We start from the raw sequence: 20,803 nt of genomic DNA, 5'->3' as shown, positions 1-20,803 counted from the left end.
GTGTTTGCAAGCTCCCTCCTGGGAGATGAGCTGGTCAGAAGAAATTTTGTAACTGCTTGGGCTCAAGGCCAGTATTGACTGAGGGGATGTCTGTCATTTGTGCTCCAGTGTGGCTGCAGCGGGTTGACTCTGGCTGGATGCCTGGTACCCACCAAAGCCTCTCTATCACTGCCCTCCACAGCTGGACAGGGGAGAGAAAATATCCCTGAACAAAGGGTTCATGAGCTGAGATAAGGATTGGGAGAGATCACTCACCAAATACCATCACTGGCAAAACAGACTAGAATTAATCTATTACTAACAAAATCAGAGCTGGATTAAGAGAAGTAAAATAAAACATTAAAAACACCTTCCTCCCACCCTTCCCAGCTCTACCTCCTACCCCAGTGGCACAAGGAGACAGGGAATGGGGGTTATGGTCAGTTCATCACCTGTGGTTTTGGCCTGATGCTCAGGGAGAGGAGTCATTCCCATGCTGCACTGTGGGTCCCTCCCATGGAAGACAGCTCTCCATGAAAACCTCTCCAATGTGAGTTCATTTCACGAGCAACAGCTCCCTGTGACCTGCTGTGGCATGGGTCACTCTTCCATGGCATGCAGTCCTTCAAGGTCAGGATGCTCCAGCATGGGCTCCTCTCTCCAGAGGTCTCCCACAAGGTCACAGCCTCCTGTCAAATATCCACCCACTCTGGTGGGAGTCTCCTCCAGGGGCTGCAGGTGGATCTCTGTGTCCCTGTGGACTTCCATGGGCTGCAGAGGCACAGCTGTCTCACCATGGTCTCCACCACGGGCTGCAGAGAAGTCCCAGCTCTGGTGTCTTGAGCACCTCCTGCCCCTTCTCCACTGATCTTCATATCAGCATTGTTGTTCTTCTCACATATTCTCACCCTGCTCTTCTCTGGCTGCAATTACAACTGTGCAATTTTTTTCTTTTTCTCCTTCTTAAATCTCTTCTCACAGAGGCTTTACCACCATTTCTAATTGGCCTAGCCTTGACCAGCAGCACATCCATCTTTGGAGTTGCCAGGGATTGGCTCTGTCTTACATGGAAGAAACTTCTGGCAGTTTCTCACAGAAAGCTACCCCTGTAGCCCCACCACCACCAAAGCTTGGCTATGCAAACCCAAATCAATGGCCTAGTAAATAACTCAACCATTCAGCAATGCAATTCTGTATTCCCTTCTCTCTTAACAAAGGCCAAAAAAAAAAAAAAAAATACAGTTGAATATGTAGGGATGTGCTAAAAAAACATGATCCAAGCTATATCACTTCAGCCTGGCTTTTCAGGCTGCTGTCTTCTGTAATGAAAACAAAGCTTTGGGGAAGAGGAATCTTTTCTCTGTGCTGCTGTCCCATACTGCTGGCAGCTGCCTCACCCTGCTTCTCTGAAAGGTGACAATTCCCCTGGCTGGTCTAAAAAAGGTTTTATCTACAAGGAAGAAAAGGTACAAACTGTGGATGTTCTCAGCTCAGTCAGACAGAAAGAGAAAAGTGTTTTCTAACCAGGCAAGAGCCTGGGAAGCAGTTGGGAAAGAATGTAAATAATTCTCTAATCTATCTTGTTGTTCACATTGTTTATAGATATGTCCTGCCGCTGTGCGTCATTCACTGCACACCAATGGTGTGACACGTTTTCACTCTAAGACCAATGAAATCAGTCTTCTCGATGTTCTCTATATATAGAGCGGTGCATTTGAAATACATCAGAGTTCATTTTCTTTGCCTTCTGATGTGGAGTTCTCTGTTCCCGTCCTGCTCAACGGCGTTAACAAACAAAGACCCAGTTTTGTTTTGATCCCAAATCCTTAAAGTGGTAATCAATGGTGTGATTTCACACAGATTTACATAGGCAAGCTACTTAGCAATTAAAGACAATTCCATAACATGAACAATGCAGCTTAAAGGGGGAGGGTTAGCAATGCCACGTATTATCTACACTCTGCTTGGATTCAAAAAAGAGTCAAGATACTTTTATGGAACAAATGTGGGCCAAAAAAGGCATTTTTCACCTAACCACTTGGCATTAAGTTAGTAACTAAGAATGAATATTGCATTCCTTTTCAGGGACAAAACATTTCATAATACTGCAGGTGATTCAATATTTGAAAGAGTTTGATGTATGAAGATATAAAGACATTAAAAATTCAACCGATCCCTAAAATATTTAAGAAAAATGGTTATTTCATAATACATCTTTCACAGCAAGATGTTAAAATAGAAGTTTGGAGTTTGAGTCAAAAATATTCAGATACTGGTGACTGAAACAGTGATCCTTAAAATAAATACCAAGAAATTGTATTTTAACAACTACAATGAAAATATCCTGAAATCTTTGTTCCGCGTATCTTTTTATACATCCTCTCTCCTTAGGTGCTAATTAGTGTTTCTTATTCCACAAGGGTTTTAAGCTCTTGCAGAATATTGTCTCATGTAGTCTTCCCAACTTCTGATGATTCAAGTTGCCTTTGTATTTTATTCTTTCCAAGCCACTGGAATTGGCTGCTTTTAACTCAATGCTATAGCCCAAATCTGCAGACTATCTCTTGCCAGAACTCCCACAGGTATCCCTCCCATGTACAGAAATGAAAGCTCTGACACTGATCTGGGGAAAACTTTTCAGATCAAAGTAGTAAGTAATTTGCCACAAGTTATTAGACTTGCTACATTGGTGCTTCTCCAGACTTCTTTTCTCCATTATGAGAATAAAGATGTTTCTCCCAAACTCCTTCCAATTATTCAGTCACAGGCAGAAAAAAAGATGATTTTTCTTGGTATCTCTCTCTGCAAATTTCATTTGATACAAATGGTATGATATCCACTGTAAAACCTGCACAACTTTATGCTGTAAAGTGATACGCTTTGTTTTTCCAACAGAAACTCCCAGAATATGTAGCAGAGCAGTGAAAACCCAATTTTTTTTCAGTTCTGTTTCCTTTTTTGTGACTTTCAACTGCTGATGCCTTGCTAGAACATGACAGTCTGCACTGCTTTACCTGAAAGAATACATGAAATGAGGTGCTATCAGCTTGTTCTGACACACTTCTCTTCTACCATAAGATGGCAGACATAGTACATAAATTTTCAGTAATATACTGAAAATTACAATTATTAGGCCAATATGTATATGATGTTCCCTACTGTCCTTACTGGCATGAACCAGAGAAAAAGTGGTCTCACTGTACCATTATCTGCTACTGTATTCATGGCATGCTATTAGTTCATCACTGCAGCTCTTTCAAAACAACATGACTTGGCAAGAAAAATAAAATAATAAAAATTTGATCAGGCATAAAATTACTGTATTTTTGGTTAAAGTGCATGACAGTAGCACAATATAGGTAAGATACAGCTTTTGCTTTTATTCAGCTGCTTTGTATGCTGTAGGTATAAATGAGACTTAAACCAAGCATCAAAACTAAACCTTTCAGACGTTAATGTGATGATAGCTGTGTTATTATGAGCCTAATGATATCTACTGCACACAAGAATACATAGGTATCATGCTGGGAAACCAATGATCTAGCTCTCATTCTGACTGCAGGCAAAGAATATCTCATCAAAGCTATAAATTTCATGACTCTGTTCCCAAATTTAAAACCCTTAAGGAAATGGCTTTCATGGTTCAACAGTTTTAAAGGGTTGCTCTTACTTGGCTTTGTAACAAGGAAATTAATAGTTCTTCCAAACAAATCAGAATTATGCCATAGCTCTGTGCATTTTCATGCTGTTGCCTTCAGCATTTCACTTCCTTCCCCAGATAACATCACTGCAGAATCCACACTGAATTCACCATGGGGAAACATTTATTACCTACTATGATTTCACTCTATAGCCTTAGATATGTGATAGAAGTTGTTTGCACATTGTAAAAATTGTTTTCATTAGGTCATGTGAAACAGAGTCAGTTTCTAATCAATCTTCACTTTTTAGACTAAAACCAGGGTAAAACCTATCCAGCCTAATGTCAGGGAGAGTTAGTTTCTGCAGTGTGATGCAGAGCAACCAATCAAGAGCTAGCCTGCTTATGGGACTACAGTAAGCACTGAAGTGAGATACTTCTCTGTCAGCATGGTTTTCTCCCTTCAAAAATTCCTACTGTGCAAATATTGAAGCTTCTGAGAGGGAATAATCATGTTAATTTTTTTTTTTTTAATTTACAGGTTTAGAAATGCTTTCTAATGAGCAGAAAATGAATATTGTATTAGGATTAGACACTGTATGTGACACTTTATGCACATAAAGCACGACAGTTTGTGCTGTTCAGGAGAAAGATCCTAAATGTGCACCAAATGTTCGGTGTAGCAATACATTTCAATGTATCATTAAGACAAAACCGAAATACTGTGGATTCTCATTAAGTCATAAGAAGTTACACATACACTGGAATTAAAATACCAAGATATATTTGCTTTTGACTGCACAACATTTTAGATCCAAGTATTTCAATGCCAGTGAAGCAACAAACAGGAAAGTAACAGCACCTGTTTCAAAAGCAGCTTTGATTTTTTCGCTCATGCCAATCTTTTGGAGCCATATGTTTAATGTAGAAATACAGCATTCAGAGTAAGAATCCTTGCATGACAACAAAAATTAGGTAATGTATTAAAGACATTAATTTAATAACAAACTATTGCATGTATATCTACAATACAACGAGGCCACAATCTCATAAATCAGAAATATTACCCTAAGTAAAGAACTTTCACACCTCGAATTTTTGATACCCCCATGAGGGAGTGGAAAGGTTAGACATTTTTTTTTTAAGAACAAAAATTATAGAGGAATTTGCTCTTCTTTGAGGATGAAGCGATTGTAATAGAAAACAGTGTTGGAGCCCAAAAAATTTTCTATATGCCACTGTTCCACAGGAGGGAAAAGAGCAAACATGGAGGACTGAACAAAAACCAACAGCAATCCAACATTAACTGTACAAAAACAGTGAATTTGCTTTAATATGAGGAAAATGACAGTTTCCCCTCAAGCACAGAAAACATAATTATCCCCTAAGCCACCCTAAATAGCTATCACTAATGCAATCCAGAAAACTGCAACTCCCAACTGGGGAGCATCATCACTGTCATGCATGAGAGGGATGCAGTGGGAAGTAAGTAGTTCTCCATCTAGACTTTCAGAGCAGCATGTAACTCTTAGTATTAAATAACAGAATATAGGGAAAGAGAAATAAAAAGGACATTATAACTGGCTGCTTGGGCACATGTGCAGAGGGGTGTCTGGATATATTTGCATACAAAGGATATACTGCTCCACAAAAGTGACTGCAATCAGCTGAATTAAATCTGTCTGAAGTTTTGCTCTTCCCATCTCTAAGTTGAGAGCTTTTTAATCTGAGCCTTTTCAGATAAGCTTTGAACTTAATTCTGCAGGAGCTAGGATATTTTCAGTATCCAAGCTGGCTTGTGTTTGACTGCAGCCTTTAATAAAAGTCAGAATATTCTGCATCAGGTTTACACCTTAATTCTGCTGAAGAGTAATACTCAGAAGTATCATGTCACAGCCATGTAGCAGTGCTGCAGCCATCTGCTTCACCCAGTGCATTTTATCAAAAAATCCTCTGGACACTGAGGAGAAAAAATATATAATGAAAGTGTATTTCATACTGATAGTTTGAAAACTCAAGAATACACAAAAAAATCAATTCAGCTGCAAATTTGAACTAGAACAGAATCAAAATAAACAAAGCTACCTATTTGATATAGCCTTTATCTGATCCATTTGATCTTTATCAGTTAAACATCTCTCCCCCTTTGTTAAGTAAACATGTCTACAAATAAGTTATCAAAATCAGTTTCCTTCATTTTTCTGGCAGGGATGAAGATAGGACAACATTTCAATTCAGCCACATTTGTCTCAATCTCCACCACAGCTCATTATGGTAAAAGTACTGGTTATTATTTTTCAGTGAAAATGTCTAAATTCCCATGTTTCAATTTTGAAGTAAATAACCAAGAGACAGATTATCAACACTGACTGTAGACTTTTGGTGACGTACTTTGGAGTTAGCAAAAAATATGGCTTATATAATTATACTTTCACAATTAATTTTTGAAGAACTTACAAAAGATATGGAAATACTCCTTTAAAGCTCATCAGAGTAATGCATCAAATGGAAGCAAATGGTATCTTTCAATGTCTGAACTGTTGTTCTCACTCAGGTGTTCGAGAGCCAAGTAATGCATTTTCATACAAAACCTGAACAGTAAATAACCACCCTTCTCTTCTCCCGCACCTGTACAGTGCTGGGGTGTCACAGAGCTTAGACTCCAGCAAAAGGACAAATGTGCTACCATGCACTGAAAGGAAATAAGATTATATAAAGATTCAAATATTTTACACAACTGAGGCCCTATCTATTAATTTCAGGCAGGATAAACCCAAACACTAAGTGCATCACGTGCAGGCTGAAAGGCCAAGGCATGTCCGGGCCAATTCATCTCAGTCAGTAACTCCCCCTGTCATTACGCCTCCTTTGTGTAACCGCTATGTAAAATTTCATTCTCTTACCTTTTTTTGTAAGTTACTAGTTCTGTCCTTGAAAGTTCAGAGGCCTTTCAGCCTGTTCCACTGGACACCCTGCCCCTTCTTCAGATCCTGATGAGCACTAAGCTCTGAGCTATGATTTTTGGGTTAGCCTGAAAAAATGAAAAGCATTCCCTTTGTTTTCACCTACCCTGTGATCCTTCACGTCGCTGCACAGAGAACAGTCCCTAAGGTCCTGCATGCTAAAACTCTGCTTCTGTCTTTCCTAAATCTGTCTCTTCCACTGCAGTGAAGAGAAAATCATATTCCCCCGCTCCTCTCTGAGATGGCTACAGTGCTTGATCTGCACCAAACTGACCAATGCTGAATTTATTTTATATGTTTGTTTGCATGATAGCTGCATTTGTTAAAATGAGATCTAGTGTTATTAAACTCTTGTAGAGTAATTGTGATTAAAATTTGTCCATGAGCTACACACATTTGAACCTCATAAACCAGGAAAGAATTCATAAAAGATACTGCTTAAACACAGGCATGTTGTTTTTAAAATATCTGAAAATATAATTTACACAGAAAGGATAAAATTTGGGATGGATACTATTTATAATCTAATTTAACACTCAATGAAAAAGTTAACAGTAAAAGTATAGCAGAGTGGGAAAAGAAGTGAATTTTTTTCAGCTGAAGATAATTTATTTCTCTAGAGTATGATAAAGTTCACTGAAGGGATTCCAGTGAGTGTTGTTTTAAACCCAAGAGAGAATCAGTGAGATTGTTTATTTTTTCGTTGCAATCTGTGAAACTATCAGGCTATAAATCTACCTCTTGAGTTTCTTGTACTTTCCCATTTAGTGACCTGCACAGGCTAAAAAGCAAAGGTAAATTGGAAAACAAAATTAGGACTATAGAAAGAAGAGTTATTTTAGATATTTATTACTCACTTGAAGGTCTAATGACACAGAAAGAAGTTATTTTATTTTGTTAGAATGAAAAGAATGGCATGAGGGAATTAGACCTGGGTAAGATGGCCTAATCAAGACAAAAGCTTGACATTCATTAAAAGACAATGATCACATTAAAATGGAAAAGGTTTACATAAGGAAAAGTATAATGCAGCAAGAAACCGATTAAAAATCACAATACAAATGTAGAAGTAATTACTTCTGAAAATGTACCATACATATAAAAAAATTCTTGCCTCTACCTACTCCTCAGAAACATTTACTTTAATCACTGATCAGAAGAAATTTCAGAACTCCTTTAGTAGAACATATTTATCTAACTTTTAAGAATCAAAGCTCTTGCTCAGAAATACCAAAATACGTCTGAGTTATAACTATCCTTTAAGGATAACACTGTTCTGCAGAGTAAAACATAAAATTGCCCTATTTGCTTAGTAAATGCTACATGTGATGAATAACCCATCAGCTTTCCATAATGTGTTCAAAAAGCTTTCAGAATTTTATTGGTAAAGTACTCAGTTCTGATAATTCAGCTTTTAATGTAATCAAGAATATCACCAGGAGCTACTTAATTAATTCCCCAGTGCACCATGAATTTAATTTTCAATGACTTTATTGAGAACTTTTTTTCTTAATTTTACAATGAGAAACTATAACCACTGTTACACAACTTGCAAATATTTCAAACAAGACAGCAATCTCCTATTTTTTTGATTTTTTCTGTTCCAAATTCAGCTCCTGAGATGGATTTTCTGCTTCAGCTTCATTTTCATCTTCCTGTAAAAGAAAATGAAAACCTGAACATTAATCAATTTATTCAAAAAGTATATTTTTTTTCTGCTTATGCAGATGTATGGAATTTGGTACAGTCTTTTGCCTGACTAATGAGAATAAAAATAAGCAAAAAGTCATTTATTCAAGTGATTGATTTTGCTCAAGTGTTGAAATAAAAAAGATACAAAATTTAAACAAATCTAATTGCCTACATTTATAGCAGAAAAAAATTAATGAGTAAATATTTTACTGACCATTTTACTGGATAGTTACATGAAGAAATTATTAAATCACACGCAGATGACAATATATACAAACACCTACAGCAGAAAGTATTACACACCTTTCCTTTGTTCTTGACCAGAGGTTCCCACAAATAGATTTTGAATGCAAGAACTTTCATCACTGTACTAAAAATTACTTTTGAAAAGCATCTGCCATTGAAAAGTGTTTCATTTTTTTGTGACCAGATATGTTTACTTCACCATTTGATAAAAGACAATAAATTTAACTTCAGAGACACTTTATGTGCTGCAGCATCGTATTTTTGTCCCATCTAGCATATTTTCTTGACAGGTCTGCCAATTTTCCAATTACTTGTACCACCATATGTTATCTGAAGATCAGTCAGGTCTAAAATAGGAAACATGAGCATGTCAGGCAGCAGCATGCTTACAATATTCTACAGCTTCAGCTCCAAGAGTAAGGCTCATAATTCACTGTGGGTTCCTCTGGATCTCACTGAAAAAATGAAGTGACATCATAATGCCTGTTTCCATAGGAATGGACACTATTTCGTGTCCTGTACAAAATCATGACTTCCAAAGTATAAATTATGGAAGAGTGAGAAAACTGCTTTATAAGGCAACTTGCAAGTCATCACATCATGAACAGTCCTTATCACAGTTTCAGAGTATGACCAGTTTTCTAGTCTGCATTTTAATTCAATTTACAGAGAATCTTCCACATTCCAATAACACAAAAAATAAATGAATAGATATTTTGGAATGAAGAAACATCCTGGCTGCTGTAATGGTACTCATCACAAGCCCACAGTTGAGAGAAAGGAAACACCAGGGACATTTAGGTGGGACCCAGTAACCCAGGAGATGTATTTTCCTGGTTTAAAAGAACATTTTCATTCTTGTAGAAAAATAACTTTATTCTTTTGCATTCTAGCCCTTCTTTCACCATCAAAGCATGCTTTGTAACAATAACTGTAATATTTAGAGGTAGAAAATACATAGGAAGATTACATGGGCAGCACAAAATAGAATAGCAGTAGAAAATCTCATTTAAAAATGCGATCTCATAATATGTTATGTCCAACTGTAATAAAATGGAAAAGCTAGTTGTTCTCTTAAAGTAGCAGATACTCCAGATAGTCCATCATGCCTCTGAATCTTCCCCCTTTTTGGGACAGTCATATTTACATGACTGACTGCTAAAAGCTTTTTTTCTTCTCTTTCTGGACCGTCATCTCTTCAGTTACCTTTAAAACATGTAGTATTCCCTGTGGCTCTTTTCATTTAGCTGAGAAAACATGTCTGTGCATGTGTATGAAACCAAACACTGAAGATCCATTGAAATTAGAAGTGTAGAATATATTAAAGAGAGTGAAATGTATAGTATACATACAGAGGTCAAACTTCAAATAAAAACACACAGGGCAGAATCAGAAACAACAAAGGAGTAAGGTGTTACCAGGCTTACTGTTTACAGGTGACAAAGAGTATTGTGGAATAAAAAAATACTCACAGAAACTTTTGCCTGCTATGGAAAACCTGCCAGGTTATTTAATGAAGAATATGTTAATAAAAGAACAGCAAATCTACATATTTCTGAAGGTCCCTATCTACAGCAGTTGTATTCCAGCTGACCTCAGTGGCAACTAATTCACCTTCCTCGCACTCAATTTGACATCATTCTGATGTCCTGACTTGTGCTCCCTCATACAGGAATATAAACCCTACACTATCAATCTTTCCCAGAACTCTTCACATATTGCTTAGGGCTTCCCCTCCTAATAGATGGAGCATGCAAATTTCAGAGCCAACAGGGCCATACCTTCAGTGAGGACTACAAGAGGGTTGAGGCACATTAGGCTCAATACTGAATATTGGCTTCCTGACTCTTTTGATGGAAAAAAAGGTTTTATCCAGTGAATGAGGTTTTCTTAGAAAATCTTCTGGCTTTGTGTAAATTTGAAATGTTTAATTCTGTGCTCAAAAGGTCATGCTTGCACTCTGGCAGAATTCCCAGGTTACAGCAGCAGCTGCAGTGATCAGTGTATTCTGAGATGCAGAAATGATGGCAGCTCCAGGATTTGCTTGGGTTGAATATTCCAGATGGAAGCATCAACTTTGGGATATTTTGCAGAAGTAATACTTTTCCTTTGTTGATTTCCCGTTGCTTCAACCAAGTAAAACATATTCAAACAGGTAAAATCTACCAGCAGAACATAAATTTGATTTATGTGGGCAGATTCCAATGCACAAATCATCCAGATGCCTGGCTGATTTTTTAAATGTATTGGTTTCTTTGCATTTTTATGCCCAAAAACTGTCTGACTAGCATTGCACTGAACCATGCTCCACATAAAACATCTTAAATCTGTACAAGGGTTTTCACTCCATCTTGATTTCCAAGAACAGAAACACACCTCATTTGGAAACAGAAGTTTGGTATCTCTGAACACAGGTGTCTGCTGTACAAAGCTCAGAGTAATGGTGTTTGATTTTTCTCATAGCATGAACTAACAAAGGGAGAAAACTTTTTCTTTGTTAGACCTGCCTTGAGCCAGCTCAGTTCCCAGGCCTGTGCACTGCCACATGAACAAGAGTGCCAGCACAAACAAGATGGAAGAAAGGATTTTTGGGGAACACTGGAAAGTATGAACCACCAGTTTTGGCACTCATGTGGCTTTGTGCCAGAAAAGAAGTGACAGCAGAGGCCTCAGAATGGCAATGTCAGAATAATTTGGGACATGAACCTCTACAAATTATAAGAAGTGTTTTATTACTGCCAGTGTGCTTGGGGAAGATCTGAACTGGCAATTTAGATCACATATTAACCATACTACAAGATGTGAAAACTCACTATTCAGTCTGCTGACAATGCAAGATTTCTATGAAATGCTTTATCCTTTTTTTTTGTAGCTCAAGAGGCAGCCTGATGATTGCACACAGAATACTGAAATGGTTGGAGTTTCTAATGTCATTAATAATGTTTGAATTTTCATCTACATAGCCTATATAGCCTAATTATCAAGAAATTATGCAAAACAGAGTGCAGATTAAATATATTTAATATATTTGTTTTACCAATTACCACCAATCATTATCATTATTATGCTTTTAATTCTGATTAATAGCAAAGGAAAATTTTTTATTTTCATGTTATCTGTTAAAAACCAGTCTATGATGGCAGTGTGCAAAGTTTCTATTACCAGCAGCTACACAGCAGACAAAATACTGAATTCTGGTTTCTGCCCACAGAAATTCAGTTCACGTTATTTTTATTAATACCTCACATCTCTTTTTTATATTATTATTTATTTTTCTTCCAGCCACCTATGACTCTAACATCTAGTGCTTTCTGCTCTAAAAATCCTAAAATCGAAGTAGATTTTCCTAGGAGATGTCACAAGTCAAACTTTTAAAGCAGTTCTTGCCATTGGATGCCAAAAATCAAATTTGTCTCAGTATCTTTTGTGACTACAGACAACCACAGACTCAAATATCATACAGCAAATACACTCACCAGAAAGATGCCTCTGCACAGATCTGGTGACTTGTAATAGCCAAGGGAGGTGAATCCCTCAAGACTGTACTACTACTCCTACTGAAAAAGTGCACTCAACAGCCCAAAGATTATTTTAATATTGAAATAAATGAAGTTTACTAGTCCAGAATTTACAAAACCAACAGGGATAAGGAAAAGTACAAAGAGCATTCAAAGTGCTGCTAAACCCAACACTGAACTGAAATGCCAGCTCAGGAGCTCTTCAAGCCACCAATGACTGGAGACCTCATCTGCATCCTGATGACACTGATGGAGAGATGGACCTTCCACATTAGTTTTCCTACATGCTTTGTCCTGGCATCCCACCTTTTCTCTGATGGAAGCAAGGTACTGGATTAAAGGGTCCTTGGGGTGCTCTGCAGGTGTTTTCAAATGTCCCATGGACATCTCTTCTTTTACACTGCTTAGACTATACTTGGTAGCTGAGCATTTAAGAGTCACAGTGACAGAATAGGGCCAGGAATTTAGAAACAAGACCCTAAAATCTGCCACATAATTGTTTGATTTATTGAAATATTAAGCACTCAATAGTTTTTCTGAAGTTAATGAGAACACTTCGATATTTAGATATCTTTAGGTGACAAAAACTAACGGTAGGAGTCTGACTTTTAAATTCTATTTCTAAAGTTTTGAGCTGACAATTCAGAAAGACTGTGATACAATTTCATCTCATTTGAAAGCATGTTTAAGGTCAACCACATTATTCTCTGACCAAAGAATAATGGGTCTAACACAGAAAGTTAATTTAGTAGTAATTATTCCAGAATATTCCCCTGTAGACAAATTCTGGAATAAAAAAAAAAAAAAAAGCCTAGAAATAGGGGTTTGAGTATCCCTTTCTCTTTTTACCTCTTCCAACCAATTTCCTTCAAAATGTCTGAGAATTTATTTTTCCTACATTAGTTAATAAAATGAAATCTGGAAAATGACAGTGAATTAGACAATTCTTAACAGTACAGGAAATCTGACACTTCTGCAAATAGAACAGATCACACATTAATTAACTGTGCTAGGACACGCATCAATTCCCAGTTCTGTTCACTGCACCACACCTGTAATATCTGGAGTTGCATTACAATGTTGTGTATTTTGCCAACTGCAACTGATATTCTAAACTTAATAAACAGCTATATATTACAGGATTATGTAAAGAATCATCTGAATAATAAGAAAGTATGCAAAACAGAAAAATGCCCTGCTATAAGGAGGAATGACTAAAGGGTTATCTCTGCTAGTACATACTCTAGAAATAGCATGTCAAAAGCACTCAGGACCAAATTCTGATACCAGTACTTTCTAGAGTATCTTAACCCAAAAGACCTGTAATATGACTAACAGAGTAAATTATTAAGGATGCCTAGGTGGCATTTCATCTCTTGCCTCACAAAATCTAGCTAGGAAAACACCAGTTGGAAGTAGGTAAAAATACTTTTAATACTCTTAAAAAATACATAAAGAAAAAAGGAATTTATTATATATTAGAGCTTTTGTTTGTGTATGCGAAAGTCTAGCTTCCAAAGTCACAGGCCAAATTTGGAACAAAATGAGTGTCAGGGAAAAACTGGGAGCTAAGATAGTCTCTGTTAAATCACCAAAAGGAAAGCACCCATCATAAAATTCAAAAGTTATTTTAATTCTAAAGCCTGTATTATCTTCTTCAATAGTATTACTGACAACCCTTGCAATGAACAGTGGAGCAAAAATAGAGTACAAATGGAACAGTTCTTTACCAATGGATATTAGAAGCAAATATAAATTTCTTGTGATAGCTGACAGTTTTCTGTAACCACAGCTCTGCAGTGATAAGGCAGCTGTTTGTTTCCCAAGAAAAGGAGACCCTTGCTACATGGATCATTTTCATAGTGACAGCCTTGACAAGTTTGACATTTGCTTCATGAAGAATTCTAAAGCAGCCATCAAGAAAATGCCCCCTTTGGGATATCTGGATATCTGACAGTTGTACCTTTTAATGCTCATTGCCATTAATTCTTACTGTCAAAGCCCACCAAAGTCCTACAGCACAATCTCTGCTGATCTGGTACACTATAAAATGGAGGCTATGAAGGGATTAACCATTACAATGTAAGCAAACATGACATCAATTAACTGGAAGCAGCTCTCCACTCCACTTTGTTCAGGGAAAAGAGCAATGCTGCAGTGTTTCCTTACCAAGCAGTACCAACTGCTGAGCTCTAGGTGGCAATGCAAGACCAGCAGAACTACTTTTACACTAAAGCTCCTCTTTAAGAAGCTACAAGCAGCTGCATGTTTAACACAAACTCCTTCTTTTAACTCACACTGCTACAAGAACTTTAAAGTCTTTTTGAAATGTTTGTCAGTGTTCTGTATTTTCTATTTCCTTGTTGCTAATTCTGATTATACAGATAAATGTACCATCGCAAGAGCCCTTACAGTCAAATTTCATTTAACGCTTAGTACAGAAGTGGAATTTCATGCCAGATTTCAAATCTTCCATCTGTTCCTCTCCTTTTTAGGAGGCAACCATTCCACTGAGTGGTCCCTTTGGCTGACTGCCACTACAGTTGAGATCCTCTTCAGGGCAGGTGGTGCTTGAAACCCAACCATTGTTTTACAAGTTCAGCTGGCTCTCTTTGAAGAAAGTAGAGGAAAATGTATCCTCTTTAAGAATTTGAGTCTCTGAAGGTTCAGGTTTATGAACATTCAACTGCACCTATAAATGCTTAGATATCACAAACCTGCAACATCAACTAAGAAAGAGATGAAAAGCAGCTTTAACAGGACTGTACCTTGCCCATAGGGGACAAGTGGTCTTAATTTCCACTCCAGTGTGAGAGGGCACTCTAGTTTTCAAATCTGACACTGCCATGAATAAGGTAATTTCTAAGGCAGATTTGTCCTTCAATTACAATAATTACATCTGTGCATATATAAACGCATACATGGACACCAAAATAGCACTTTCTACTTATGTAGCAACATAATAACTATTTTTATGAATTGTAAATTTAAAACAGAAAGTTCTATTTTCTATATACTACTACATATATACTATATATGTATATAGTAGTAGTATAATATATATACTATATAGTATATATATAGTATATAGTATATATATATACTCTATATACTATATTCTGCAATACTACTACAGAATAATATTTCATAGCCTAGAAATGCATATTATAATTAAGATAATTTTAAATATTTATGGTTATACTCTCACCATATTTACATTATACATTTACTAAATTATAAGAAACAAACCTTATTCATGTTTGTATTCTTTATGCTGGGAAATAAAATGGCTTCTTCTTACAATAATTACATAACAACAAAAGGTGCTCTGGCCAACAATAAGGAATGAATAGCTCTATTTCTTAGTACCATTTAATGAAGAAAAAAAAAAAAAACAAAAAAAAAAACTAAGAAGCACAAGTTTAATTTTTAAGAGCTCAATTGTTAGGCTATACATGTATCTTGGTAGGTACTAAATGACAGCTGAAGATTTCTTCATGCTTTAACTGCTTTCTCAAATAAGTTTGTGAAATATAATCTGCATATAATCTATATATGTATGTATAGCCCTTTATCAAGAGATCTGAACATTCTTTGCTTCAAAAATCACAACATTAAATGGAAAAGTATTAATGTACTTTAATATAAAAACTGACTTATACAAAAATGCTTCTGGAAGCTACTGTCAAGACAGGCTGCCCAAAGTTGAAGGCAGCTGAAAAACATCACTGTAAACATCACTGAAGAACACGTTTATGACAGAAAAAGACAGCACTACCATATGAAAAGAATAAATTTATCTCAATAACAGAGAAAATACAGACCCTAATGAAAATGTTTTAGGAAAAATGAGTGCATTGCACGCTTCTGACCAAAATTAATTAGCGTTTTAATGTTTTACATTGCCACCATAATTCTTTAAATGGTGCATTTATTTCATAGTAATAAACATTCGGTTCATTAAGTAAAGTTCAAAATCTGTGTTACTCGCTACATTTAACAACCTTTGGCCTTCTTCTTCTGTATTTCTTGATTCAGGTTTCCAAAGCATTGAATAAGCAATTGAGGAACACAATTAAATTTCATGACTCTGTATATTTAGGATTCTTATTTCATCGAAGACAAAGGGCAATTAATCTACCACTCTATACTGAATTTCAACTTTAGTGAGCCATGATAGATACTGAAATGAACTTATAGGAAATGCTTAATTAAATTACTGTAAAAAGCATAACTAAAGTTTTTTCCTTCTTTATGACAAAAGAAAATGAATATTTAACTGGAAAAACCTACTGCAGTATTATAAATTTAATAACTTGGGAATTCATGAAAATATTGCTATAATGTGACAGATAGGAGGAATTCAGAAAGCTTTTTTCTTATTATTTCATCAGAACATTTCACCTGAGTACAGCCATGAAATTCTGTTCAGGTTCAAGGCATAAAAGCTGGAACTTTCAATTGAGTTAATATGATGACAGTGCCTTCATTTTTTCATTTATTTTCCAAAATGTGATATAAGTAAATGTTGTAGAAATTATTTTATATTTGCTGTAATACTGAACAATATTTAGTCACAATCCATGAAGTTGTCAACAAAACAGATAGAAATGAATGAAGATGTAGAAGTAGATGAAGGCTAGACTGTGAGAGCAAACAGAATCTGTGCTACTTCTGAAGCAATTAAAAATGAAAAAGTCTTTTGCTTAAAAAAAAAAACCAAAAACCCTCAAAATTCCTTTCAACAGGTCCCCCAGACACATACTGATATTGAAATTTGGAATCCAACAACTATAACTGAAACTGAACAAATGTTTCAATTATTTCAACAACTTCAATTAAATAAAATTCCCAAAAGAGCATTTTAGGACTAGATCTGTAGTATTGTATTAGCAGTCCCTTCCATCTCTCATGGAAGATCTACTCTTTTCCTACTGTCCTCATTAACTGAATCTGAATTAACATAAGCATTGCACACCTACCCAAAAGTCAAAATCATTGCTTTCCAAGATGTACAAACATGCATACTTTTAATTTCACTATATAGAATCATAAAATTATTCCCTTCATCCATTTGGCCATGGACTTGAAACCTAACAAGACAAGAAATCTATGGCTTTAAAGGTTGGACTTCAGTTGGTTTGATGGCAAAGGAAGTGTTTGTTTTTATATTTTGACTTTATTGCTCTATTTGAAGGATCCTGTTCTGAGCCTGTAATCATGCCTGAACAGTCCTTTCACACATAGTTTAGATCAGTTGCCTTAAAAGCATCAAGCGTGTACTAGTAATAAACACATAGTCAATTTGGAAACAAAGTTGTAAAATTTAATATGTCAAGGTTTTAACAGTTTCAGACTGATCAGTTTCTAAATAAATAAAAAAAAAAAAAAAAGAAAGAAAGAAAAAAATAATGTATTAGATTTAAAAGTAGATTTCCTCAAACTCATTTCCTCTTTGCATTTCCAATTGAGGATTGAAAGCCAAATGTTATTTAATTCAGTGGGTATACTGAGGAATGTTTTGGTAATTTGTCATGACAGTGATATTGCTTCACTGTAATTTTTTGAAGTCAGAATCAAATGAAATTCTTTCAACTACAAATAATGCTATGTCCAACCATTTAATGCTTCAAATATCATCAAAAGGAACTTTACAAAAAAGTGCCCTGTAAAAGCAGCATCTGCCTTCAAACATACCCTGAAATCCTTCCAAAACCTTATAACACAAGGTTATAATTTAATATCTAACAATATTTATACACTTAATGGAAAAAAAAAATTAGTTGCCTTTCAGAAAATTAGAATCAAATTGACAGACCTCATCGTGCTGCTGGTAGTCACTACAAATAGGGCTTCTTATATGTTCATTGTGCATTGCTTTCTGAAAAATTTGTAAGTCACTGTTTCACTAAACCACATCAAAGTCATCTTCTGGTTTGTCAACAGCTTGCTTCCTATCTCTGCCTACTCTCCAACAAATCACACATAACACTCTTAGAAGAGTGGGAGAAAAAATACTTTGATGTGATTCAATTACTGAAAAGCTATATTCCAAAAGATTCCCAAAGCTAGGGAAATTTGGCTATAACTAATTAATGTTTTGCATATTTATGAGAGAAGAGCTCATTACAGAGCTTACATTATAAATTGTTGTTTATGTACTTTTTCCTTGACAGTCTGAAGTCACTTAATATCTATCATGCATTGAAACTCCTTCTGAAGCTCATTAAACTCTGTGCCTCAGAAGGCTTTTTGTCTGCTGTTACATTACATCACAGTGTTTCCAAGACATAATATTCTTCACCATAGTATTCTTTACCATTAAGGGGCACAACTTGCAATCATAAATACATTGTTACATTTAACCCTTCTGATTACTGAGCTGAACACTACCATTGTCTGGGGCTACGTATGAGCTATGCTGCAGAATAATGCTTCTCTGGAATGGATACAGAGTTTAAACAGCCCCTGAATCAAGCAGGGCATTTAAGAGGAAGCTGAGCTATTTTCAGATGTCTATGTTTTCCTGACATCCCAGTGCTGCCACTCAACCGTCTCTATAGAGTGTCTGTCTGTCATCTTATGGAGGGTCAGCTACGGCCCCATGGTGATGTTTGGTACTTGCTGCTCTCTTCTCTTGCTCAACAGCTGCTCCTGTACCTGTCTGTGTTACCTAACAACATCAAGCAAAAGCTTCCATCTGCATTCATTTTACTTGCAATCTATTTGATTTCCTTCACTGGCTTTTCTCTTTCTGCATATACAGGAGCTCCAGGAATTGGATATCATTATTCTAAGAATTAACAGCCACTAGCTATTTCCTTATTTTCTGTTTACTGATGATTTAAGATAAACTTACCATGTCTCCTTTACTCACAAGATTGAACAGGTAGTGTATTATAAAAAGGTTATGTAGAAAAAACAGGCTCATGTTCTTCTTTGGCAAATACCACTTAATATTTGAGACAACCCATTTTGCTACTTCCTCTCTTCTACATGTAACTTAGATGACCAACAAATCAAGAACCACAGAAGCCCGTAGCACTGCTATTTAAATCAGCATTTAAATTTAGAAAAAAAGATAACTTTACTACTTATTCTGCCAGTGTAACTTTTCAGTATGACTATTATCTGTAAGACTGTGAAGAAAATACAGCAAATACCATCTGCTTTAGCAGACAACAAATCAAGGATCTTATTTTTCCTACATTAACTGATGTTTCTCTTTGCCTGTCAGTACTCTCCTTGATGTCAGTGAAAGTTAGTAGCACTGATTACTTGTTACTTGAATTGGACTTACGTATTTTCAATTCATTTGCACTCAAGAAAACCTTTCAGGATGTAAGTTCTCAAAAGAACAAATAATGAAACATTTTGTTAGCTGTTGCTTCCCCTATCCACTGAAAATTCCACCAAATGATGCTTTTTAAAACCTAGATATAGAAAGGTCTCTAGGTGTCCTTCGAAGATTTTGCTGTTCAAAATGATAAATGGTAATACATAGATAAATTATTTATTTAGCTATAATATTAATAAATAATCAAAATCTGGCCAAGTCATAACATACCACATGCTATATGAACACATCAGAGGAGTTTGACCATGTAGAGTCTAAAATCAATTATGAAAACAAAACTAAAAAAGAACAAGAAGTAAAATATCAGGGAAGCTGAGTAGGTCAGGATAACGGCCATGTACATTAATCACATTTGGGTTCCAAGTATGGCTAATAAATGAAGAATGATTAAAAAGTGGCTATCAAAATGTATATAAAACTATTTCAAATAGAAATATTTTATATTTTTTATAAAACAAATAAATTGATTGTACAGAACAGACAAAAAAATCAGACACTTATTGCAGATATTATATCAAAACAATGCCGAGGCTTGAGTCAGTCTGTAGAGGTGTCCATCTGAGTTGAGGTCAAGGGTGAAAAAGAAAAGCTGAGGAAACCCCTGGATTTCTGGAAAATATCAGTGAAGAAGAAGAAGAGATGGAGAAGTGGTACTTAACAAGTCCTCTAATCTAAAGGAGGGTTACTAACAGAAATCAGCATAAAGCTAAAGCATGTGTCAATAGTAAATGGTCTGAGATTCAGATGAGGAATTTCTCAGCTGAAATCTCTGACATTTGTACCCCTACTATAATACTTGCTTGGCCTGGAGGGTGTGGAAATTGAACTGACTACTAGAATGTTAAAGAACTTATCCGTAAAATGTGAATACTTTCAATGTCAGGATGGAGCTCTATGCATGAAAAGATTTATGTAAGTGCTAAGTGCTGTCATTGTTATTACATTCAGTGAGTACAGAAGACTTTAAAAGAATTAATTTTTCTAGCACAGAACATCACCCGTTCTTTCTGAAGCCAGAAGAGAAGACATAAAATGAGTGTAGTTATTGCAAGAGTTTAAGTTCTGATGCTTATTTTTTGTTTCTAGAAAAAGTAAACAACCATCAACAGCAGGAATTTTATGATACATGCCATTTTATAATATGCAGCAACTTATGAAGTATATGAAAAACAGTTTTACTTCATAGAAACTTGTTTTTTTGTCAGGAAATTATTTAATTGGAAAGATGCTTTGAGAGCAATCAGAAAGAAATACCTGAAAAAGGTGTCTGGTTTGGAACAATGAATAGAGAATGGAGTCAATTTTTAAAATATAATGTAATAAGGAAGTAACTACCAAGTCAGTGCTAGTACATCAGCCAGTAGGATCAAATGAAGTTGATGTGTCTATTTGTCCTTCTCAGAAGGAG

General features: G+C 35.8%; 1 protein-coding gene across 4 annotated transcripts in view; it reads right to left on the bottom strand.

Moving 5' to 3' along the window:
• Positions 1 to 7,451: 7,451 nt before the first annotated feature.
• PHF14 (PHD finger protein 14) overlaps positions 7,452 to 20,803 on the bottom strand; it is a 161,115-nt gene continuing 147,763 nt past the window's right edge. For 3 of the 4 annotated variants that reach the window (XM_053974350.1, XM_053974358.1, XM_053974333.1), the window contains one exon: positions 7,452 to 8,237. In XM_053974350.1, coding sequence (XP_053830325.1) covers positions 8,163 to 8,237 — 75 coding nt within the window. In that variant the 3' untranslated portion in view covers positions 7,452 to 8,162. The remainder of the gene's footprint in view (positions 8,238 to 20,803) is intronic. The other variant, XM_053974342.1, reaches the window with a different exon arrangement.

This window comes from Vidua macroura, chromosome 1 (assembly GCF_024509145.1).
Source record: "Vidua macroura isolate BioBank_ID:100142 chromosome 1, ASM2450914v1, whole genome shotgun sequence".
Taxonomy (NCBI): domain Eukaryota; kingdom Metazoa; phylum Chordata; class Aves; order Passeriformes; family Viduidae; genus Vidua; species Vidua macroura.
Note: the sequence above shows the minus strand (reverse complement) of the source record. Positions and strands in the feature narration are given on the sequence as shown.